Here is a 9826-nt window from a genome sequence, read left to right as displayed (position 1 = left end):
CAGACATTACACATAGCTTACTCAAATAAATAAGAGAAACTATCTAAGCCTACTTAACTAAATCTATTACTCTTAGCTAATACTTTATAGAACAAGACATGATTTACCTTATATATATATATATATATATATCTTAAACTAACCCCTAATGACATATTCAAATCATATTCAACAAACAAATATTAAGCTAACACATAATTAATTGAAACAGAATTGCAATTAACAAATAAGCAGAGTATTACCTTGTAGATCTTTGGAAGAGAATGAGACTTGGACGCTTCAAACCTCAAAATACTCAACTTAAAAACACGAACCACACAATAACAACCAAAATAACACTTAAGATTTTAACTTACTGAAAATGGTAAGGGTTCAAATTTAGAACAAACCCTAAGTATTTTCAGCACTTACAATACGAAAACAAATTCGATTTTTGTAAGATATTACGATTTTTCTTTTTTTTCTTCTCCTTTAAATGCAAAATGGGAACCCCTTTATATAAGGGTGAAACCCTTTCAAAAAAGCCAAATCCCATCAGTGTGGGACAAACCAGTTTTACCAAAAAATAACACATAAACGACGAAATCAACAACTGGGATTTACAAAATAAAACAAAGGACGGTCAGATTTCAACTTGAAACGAGCCAGTCCAAGTCAAACAATTGTTGTTTGTTGTGGTGTGAGAACCAATGAAAATAAGCTCGTACATATAGTCACATGTTAAGAAAAATACCGTTGTTGTTAGTAGTATCATGATGATTCTTCGTTGACTTGAAGAGAAATGCGAAGAAGGTAAAAGCAAGAAGTAAAGGGTTTTACCTTGGTGCGATTTTAAATGTCCCTATCTCTAAGAAAAAAGAAAAATTTGTTACACAAAAAAGGTTGTGCAACGATCTAAAGGAGGTTTGTACCTCTCTATTGATGTAACCTAACGATATCGGGTCATTACACCGTTGCCATTACTTATGCATATATGATAAAACATGGGCATGTTAAGACGATATGCGCAAAAGGTGGCCGCGCGCTTAGGGTTAAACCGAGAAAGCCACAACATGACTATGAAGAGAGAGAGAGAGAGAGAGAGAGAGAGAGAGAGAGAGAGAGAGAGAGAGAGAGAGAGAGAGAGAGAGATAAGAGAAAGGCTGCATTTGGTCGTGAAAAATGAGGAAAGAAGGGGGTATACCCCCTCTTTGTTACACACGCGCGATACTAATCTATATGAATACGGCGAATGGTACCCACCATACGAATGATGTCATATTTGTGAGTTGGACTGAGGCCCAATTAATTTTAAACAAAAATGGGCTGGATATGTATGCATATACCTATATATGTTTGATATACATGTGTATATCAACATATATAGGTATACGTACATATATATAAAAATTCGGGCAACTTAACATAATTTTCGCAAATTGCTTTTGACATTAATTTTACAGAATAAAAATAGCAAATTTGCAAGAAATAATCTCCATTGTGCCACCCAATGAAGACATAAGAAAATTAACGAAAATTTGCAAAAATAGCCTTAATCCGGTAATTGGGCTTATTAGTTAAGTACTTCAATTATAGCCACTTTAAAATCAATTATCCTCAAAATTACCTTATGATAACAAATAAATTATTTATGCAAAAAATAATTAGAAGAGAAGTAAAATGACTAATTTATTAATCAATCAAATTCCTAGGATTTTAAAAAGAGTAACATACCTGTAATTTTATCAAAAAATAATTAGAAGAGAAGTAAAATGACTAATTTATTTTCAGCCATTTAAATCAATTAAGTAAGTAATTGTAATGAACTTGTAAAATGTAACAATTGATTTATAAATGATCTGTAATATTTATAGAAATCATCTTACCATTCTAAATGGTGAAATATTATTTGAATAATATTTATAAAAAAATCATTTATTTCAAAAAGGGTAGGTATTTTGCTTTGCTTGGAATTCAAGAACTCTGAATGATTAAAATAAATTCTGGGAAGTCAAAAATTAGGTTTCAACACTTCCCAATTGAGGCATGTATATGATCACCCTAGAATGATAGTTTAATTATTAAGTTGTATCATATTGCTCATAAAAACCTTCAAGTAAGTCAAGCCTAATAACTAATTTGCCATTCTAGGGTGATCGTATATGTTAGCGCGGAAACAATAAAAAACACAGTAATTAACGTGGTTCGAATCGATCTGATCCTAGTCAACGGAGAACGGCCGGCACTTTTATTAATATTAACGGAGAAAGTAAGTTACAATATTAAATACTCTTAGGTTCTATGTTCTGTCCTACTTAATAAATCCTAGCTAGCATGTATTTATACTACTAGGTCTAATCCTTTCCTAGAAATGATCTAAATCCGAATCACACTCGAAAACCAACAAACAAAAAAAGTTTCCTTTTATTTCTTTCCTCTTTTGAGTAGGAATTGACTTGAATATCTTCTCAACTTCACAGTATGCATGCCTCAATCGGGAGTATGATATTAATTTTTTTAGGACCAAGATACATGAACTCGGCTTATATCGCATGAACTACTTTGTTGTTGGACCAAATAACTTGAAATTGAAGGCTATGACACACAACCTCAGGCTAACATTTGCACAGGGAACATCTATTGAGGAAACAACTGATCCTTCATTTGATATGGAGATCTTTAACTTGTGTCATTTTGAACAGCTAACAAATTAGCAGTAATTACCAAAAAAAAAAAAAAAAAAAATATTAGCATGATGTCGATGAGGGAGAATTATTCAGTAATTCTTCTTTTTCATTTCATTTTAATTCTAGGTTTTGTTAAATTGAGCGACTAACTTTTATATTTGTAGATATTTTTGGCCAGGTTGTGACCTTCGAAACGATTCAGACCTACAAGCAAGGAGACAACAATAGTGTTTTTATGAATGTTGAACTCGAAGACACTCACCAAGTTTCATTCATAAATAGAAACTTTACTTTTACAATATAACTACTTATAGTTTTGTAAATGAACAATTACCATGAAACATATAGGAGGAACATGATTTCGGCAACTTTGTGGAGTGAACTTGTGGATCAAATTCAACCTCACTTGAATGGATCTACAAATGAACCTTTGATTGTTGTTTTGCAACTTATCAAAGCTAAAAAAATCGGAAGTTTACCAAGTTTACATCTATATTTGAAATTCAGTTTCAAATTTTTTTTATAATCCATTTCATACCCAGGAGTAATTCAGTGTAGCTATTGGTATGCTTCAAAACCATGGATAAATTCTACTCTGCCGTAATCTATTGTGTTTAAATCCAAGTTTGTCAACTATATAATTTTCTTCTGTGTACTAAAAAAATATTAATATGATTTACAACTTATAGTCTTCAGACTTATTTGGATTAGTTGCAGGCCGTCAATCTAACCATGAGTGGATTACTAAGACAAGTTCTCAGTAATTTTTGTTGGAGGAAGATCAGTATTATGTCTTGCAAGTACGGGACTGATGAAAGAATATAAGGGTGAAATTTCTTGTCACTTTGTGAATGAATAAATTGTTAGGTGACTTATTTCTGCAAGTATGTGCAGTAGTTGCTTCAAAGGGATCTTATGTAGCAGTTTTGTTTGATAAATATAGATGCAGATATATGTGGAAACCCTTACTGCAAAACTATAACTCTTGAAGTTGAGAGTTTAGATACAATCGATAATGTAAAGGCCAAAATCCAGGACAAAGAAGGTATTCCAACAACGTTTGATCTTTGCAGGAAAACAGCTCAAGGATGGGCGTACTCTCTCAGACTACAACATCCAAAAATAGTCAACCCTCCACTAATTAGTCCTTCGCCTTCGCGGTGGAAAGCAAATTAAAAGGATATTAGTAATGCGGAACCTTGCTCGTGAAACTAATTTTATGAAACCTAGGGTGGTAAATCCTCCACAATATTGCCTTTTCCTTTCCTTAATTCCCAAACACTCTCTACATCAAAACTAGAATGCTTGGAAATGATTTCCCACCAAATAGAGGCACTTTTCCAACGTTCCAACACGACCATACATCTTCTGCAACTTCATTCTCTATTCATCAAAACAGCTCTCAATCACGACGAGTATCGTCTCTCCCAATTCATATCATTCTCATCTTCAATATCTCTCCAATTCTCCCGTAAACTATTTGATAATTCTCCCATTACTCCACCAATCTTTGCATGGAACACAATGATGAGAGCATATTCCAAACAAGTAGAGTCTCTCAAGCTTTTTAATCAGCTTCAAAGAACTGGATTAAAAGCGGATAAATTCACATTCCCTGTTGTGTTAAAGGCTTGTGGGCATTGCTTGATGATTGGAACTGGTGGGTCCTTGCATTCAATGGCTTTCAAGTGTGGTTTCAGTTCAGACTTACATGTAAACAATACTCTTTTGAGAATGTATGCCGGATTTGGTGCAGTCAGCTTTGCAAGACTAGTGTTTGATGAAATGCTTGATAGGGATGTAGTTTCTTGGAGTTCCATGATGGCCGCTTATGTTCATTGGTATGCATATTTGTTTTCAGTAAGACATCTTTTTTTTATTTTTATAATTTATTTATTAAGGATCAAATAGCTGAGTTTAACTACTTTGTGATTCAGGCATAGTAGTAGTAATTGTTGTCTTATTTATTATTGCTAGGATCCGTAACTGGGATAGTGCAGAATTAAAGCCAAGCAATGTTATAATGATAATAACAAAGACAATGGTAACGGTAAGTTAAGAAAATATAGGAGACACAGATTTAATGTGGCTCGGTCAGTGCGACCTACATCACAAACGGAGATGAGGAAATTTTCTTTACTAAAAAGTTTACGAAGAGAGTATAAAATTAGAGCAAATATTCTAATGACCCCCAAAATATATCCCAAGAGAATAACCTCACAAAGTCACTCCAAAGAAGAGGTTTACACAAAGTATTTCTAAGTACTAACTCTACGAGACATACAAAACTCTCTATTACAAAGAATACTCGAAGTGAGTTTCTAACAAAAGATGGGATTTGGATACAAATGTAGAAGAAGACCAATATTTATAGGGGAGAAAGTTCTTGGTCCCTAAGTGAGGAAAAAAAGAACAAAAGAAAACTCTTTTATTCATTGGCTCCAAGTTAAAATACTTTGCTCCAAGTTTTCTTTGGCTCCAAGATTAGTTATTTCCACATGCCTAATTTGGGTCATATTCGACAATTATTTTCCGTTTCTTCTTCTTCCTTCTCTTTCTAAAAGATATTTCATATATCTACCTAATACTCTGGAATCTGAATTGTTAATGATTTGTGAATCCAGCAAGCGTGTGAAGGTTGTGAGCTGCTATAGCATTGTGTGGAAGTTGTTTAAGATGATTATTATAATGGGGGAGAATAGAAGTACCAAACATTAAGTAGATTTTCTAGCACGACTAGTTTACTACTTTTTGGAAGCAAGTTAAGTATCATTTTATGAGGAACTTCTAAAGGTTAAACATATTCTGTTAGGTCTGACCCATAATAGGTCTCAGTTGTTATAAATAATGCAAGCTTGTAACTTTGTTCTTCATCATTCAGAAATTTGGTGCCAAGGTATTTATGGTGAACAGACACCTATTATAGAGTGCTTCTAATTTGCTGAACTTTGTTAAGTTCTTCTGAGATGTTGATTTTACTGCATGCAGAAACCAGTAATACTATTATTTGGATATATTAGCTTGAATAGGGACAACAGCTTTGAAGACAACTTTATAATGAATAATATGGTCAGTTTGGTTTTTCCATGGGAGATACTCAGTGGTGTTGCATTTATAAATAGGGAATAGAGAGATAGCAGAGAAAATGTAAGCAGGCTTGACTTTCTCTTGATGAAGTCTTCAAGCATTTGGCCATTGTTCCTTAGAGTTGAAGTAATGACAACGCTTCTACTTGTTCTCCCTGCAGGGGTCTCCTACCGTTTTCTGAATACTTTTCAGTCACATTTGTTTTCATTTGAGATCATAAAAGTGTGATTCAGGATGTCATCTAAGTGAATTCAGTAAATTCCTTTAGCCAAGTTCCGCTACATGGTATGCTCAATTTTTGTCATGTAGTGGATCAGTTCTGCTTTTATAGACGTAGAAGTTAAAATAGTTGTTTATACCTTTTTGTGTAGGATGTCTGATAGTATGATTGTCTTTCTTGCTTTCTTCTCCTGTTTAATTTTTACTGTGAGTTGTTTTGCTTTCTGTCCGGCTTTTCAAAGTCTTAATAGTCAACTTCTTCCTGGATGTCTCAGTAACTTGCCGTCAGATGCTCTACTCCTCTTCCAATCCATGAAGCTAGCAAATGAAAAGCCAAATTCTATCTCATTGGTTAGCTTGCTGGGAGCATGTAGTCGCATCCTGAGTATCAGATTAGGTAGATGTATTCACTCGTACATTGTTACCGGTGGTATGGAACTGCATGTTGAACTGGAAACAGCCCTCCTGGGCATGTATGCAAAATGTGGTCATATAGAGCAGGCTTTCCGCATCTTTAATTCAATGGATGATAAAAATTTGCAAACCTGGACCATCATGATTTCTGGCCTTGCTGATCATGGCCATGGAGAAGAAGCTGTGTCTTTGTTCGCCAGAATGGAAGAAGCTGGCTTTAGGCCGGACAGCTTGTCATTTTCTGCAATCCTAAATGCTTGTAGTCATATTGGCCTTGTTGATGTGGGCCGTGAATATTTTGAAAAAATGGTAAGTATTTATAACATCAGGCCGACTATGGAACATTATGGATGCATGGTGGACATGTTTGGACGTGCTGGAGAATTAGAAGCAGCTTATGATCTTATAAGGAGCATGCCTATAGAGCCTAATTCTGTGATATTGAGGAGTTTCATTAGTGCTTGTAACCATCATGGCCGTATTCCTTGCACGGAAGAAAATATAAGAGGTATTCTCCTCAAAATAGAGCCTGATCTCGGATCAAACTATGTGCTTGCTTCCAGTTTGTCTTTTCTTTTTGGTTATTGCAGTGACACGAACAGCCTAAGATCGGCTATGAAAGCGAAAGGGATAAAGAAATTTCCTGGTAGCAGTTGGGTGCAGTCGCTTGGTACCTCTTCAGAGCACAGCAGTTGAAGGATCTGGCAGCAGTGTTTTTGTTTACGCCAAACCAACACAGGAATGAAGGCGCTGTTACATTCCACTGACAAGAAAGAGCACTACCACGGTGGAGGAAAATGAATTGTTTCTTTTTAGGTAATGCCACCAGGCTGAGGTACAAGTTTAGGAGAGCTGTTGCTTGACCATTGGAAGAGGATCATACTGAAGTTATGAAGATTACATTGTGCTGTGATTTTGATTTGAGGCTCATGGGATATGACGTTTGAGAGAAACTCCACAAATTGGTTAACTTCTGGAAGAGAAAACGTCGTGCTCTGTCAGAGACACAAATGTGTTATCATCCTCAAACTTCTTTGTAACAATCAACTATGCCTCGGTACCGGACTAGGTGGGGTCAGCTTAGGAGTCTCCTATACCCATTCTATCTTATATGTCCTTTAGTTTGTACTCCGCAAAGCTGAATTAAACAACGTGCTGTCTTCATTTAGCTGGAAGTTTGAACCGTAACCTCTGAAATGAAGGACAAGCAAGCAGTGAACATGTCATGCTGGTGTAGTTTTTGTTGTATGCAAAATATGGAAAACAAAGGCTTGGTAGTTGTACTACTCGAAGTAGCAAATATATTTGGGTTGATATAACTTGTTAAAAGAGAGCATGGAAAATCATCTGACTTCCATTGCACCTGTATCAGCATATGTCAGCTTTTAAGGTATCACCCTGAATGCTTTGGAAGAGTAATCACTTACACATCCATTTGCATGTTATTTTTTGGAGCTTGACTTTAAGTCATCAGGAAGGAGGGCATGCTCTGCGTACTCTATCTGTCAATCCTCCTTGTCCTTCACATTTTATTATTTTGGTATGTTAAGATTGTCTCAGAATACTCAACTGTCATATGTTAGTGCAGTAATTTTTGGATAAATACAGTGGATGTTTTCTTCATGAAAAAATATCCTCTTTATTTGTGCAAAGATTACTGCACTAACCTGTGACAATTGAGTATTCTTGGCTGATTCATGGTTACTGATTTCTCAAATTTATGTCTCCGTATAAAGTAACATAGTCCCCTGTGTCATAGTTTTTCGAATTCTTTGAACAATTAAAATCAAACATGTGAGAAGTCTACAATCTAGATTTGCATTGGTAGATGTTAAATGTTTTGTGTTTGAAGAAAGTGTGGCACGGCTTGTTGTGCTAACTGTTTTTTTGGGGTGGGCTTACTAAGATGCTTTCAGCAGTTATCCGCTCAATACTTGGCTACGCAACGTTTACCGGGGGCACGATAACTGGTACACCTTCCCAGTTCTCTCGTACTAGGTAAAGGTCCTCTCAATGCTCTAATGCCACACCGGATATAGACAGAAAATTGAAGGAGTTTGCTTGAATAGTGCAATATCCTGTTATCTCCTTATCCTCTCCAATCATTTTGTTGTTACAAATAATTGCTCATAAGTCTCATTGCTTTGTCCTTTGTCTAAGCTTTGTAGAGAGGATCAGGGGCGGATCTACACACAAGTGAGGGTGTTCCTCGGCAAAAAATTACACTGTATATATAAGGTATTTTTGTATTTTTTATGTACATATATAGATTTTGAACACCCTGAACACAAGAGTAAGGGTTGGTTCAATGGTTTTCGAACCCCCTCAATGAGATTTCTAGATCCGCCCTTTGGAGAGGATGCGTTTCCCCAGAATATGACACTTCCTTTTTTATAAGTTTTGTCTACAATTAAGGTTATTGATTTGTAAAATCACATTTTTCTTACCATTCTAAAAAATAAACTGTTATTGAATAATCAAATCTTTTGTTTTCTTAACTTTAATTCTAAAGCACCTTTCTATTACACTTCACCTTCTCCTCTTAAATGGTTAGAGAAAATTTCTTTTTTCGTAGTTCGTGATTTTCTTTTGATATGGATCATAAGCAGTAGTTTAGATGTTATTTGAGGTAGTGAGGGTGATCATAATGGAAAAGAACCACTTGACTGAAATCCAAATTCAGTATTCAATTAACACATTCTTCTTGGTAGAAACATCGGATCTACTTAGATAAGGACCCATTCATTTGTATAATGCAGTTATTGGCAACATCGGATGAGTCTGGGACCTCTTTGTGATGTATTAGATCACTTGCATATGAAGAAAGTTTCGAGCTTCAAGATCAGTATACCAAAGACATTTCCCCTGTCGAATGGTGGAGATCCTTATATTAGGTGAGGCATGCAAAGTTATTCACGCGTGTTAGAAAGGTTGATCTAGCTGGGATGTGGAGAAGCTGGTCTATCGCCGTGGAGAACCTGACATCTGGTGCTGCCACGTGAAGAAATTGGAGAATATGCTAGAAGTTAACTGACTGTATATGTTAGAATGGAGCTTCTATCCACGATCAGCAAATTTCTGAACAAATGTTATCAGTGATTTATGTATAGCATGGCATAAATTGAATTCTTTTACTTTTTGATATGCTGATTATGGATTCATATGTCTCGATTCTGTACTAGTTTTTTGTTGTATGAGATACACTACATCATTGTTGTTCGTTTTGGCAAATATACGTCGATTTTAGAGATTGATTGATAGGCATCGGACATTCGCAAAAGGTTCATCAGTTTAATTTTTGCAGGAATTGCGGTTCACTTACCAGTTACCACCACTTAGTTCCATATCTGGATGTAGAGCACTCGCCTAATTGGAAAATGGGTCATGGGGTAGCATATGCTCAAATGTAAACTTAATTTCTGAAGTAATAACCATGTTAC

General features: G+C 35.4%; 1 protein-coding gene across 2 annotated transcripts; it reads left to right on the top strand.

The window, feature by feature from the left end:
- The first annotated feature begins 2535 nt into the window (after positions 1-2535).
- LOC132035523 (pentatricopeptide repeat-containing protein At2g36730-like) lies at positions 2536-7165 on the top strand. Of its 2 annotated transcripts, XM_059425817.1 has the most exons (4): positions 2543-3230; positions 3384-3493; positions 3610-4507; positions 6248-7165. In XM_059425817.1, the coding sequence occupies exons 3-4, from the start codon at positions 3978-3980 to the stop codon at positions 7080-7082; spliced, it is 1365 nt and encodes a 454-aa protein (XP_059281800.1). In that variant the 5' UTR covers positions 2543-3230; positions 3384-3493; positions 3610-3977; the 3' UTR covers positions 7083-7165. The 2 variants fall into 2 exon arrangements, with proteins under 2 accessions (XP_059281801.1, XP_059281800.1); XM_059425818.1 differs by having other exon boundaries at positions 2536-4507; positions 6248-6894; positions 6977-7165.
- The last annotated feature ends 2661 nt before the right edge of the window (positions 7166-9826 follow it).

This window comes from Lycium ferocissimum, chromosome 10 (assembly GCF_029784015.1).
Source record: "Lycium ferocissimum isolate CSIRO_LF1 chromosome 10, AGI_CSIRO_Lferr_CH_V1, whole genome shotgun sequence".
Taxonomy (NCBI): domain Eukaryota; kingdom Viridiplantae; phylum Streptophyta; class Magnoliopsida; order Solanales; family Solanaceae; genus Lycium; species Lycium ferocissimum.
This window is presented reverse-complemented; position numbering and strand designations above follow the sequence as displayed.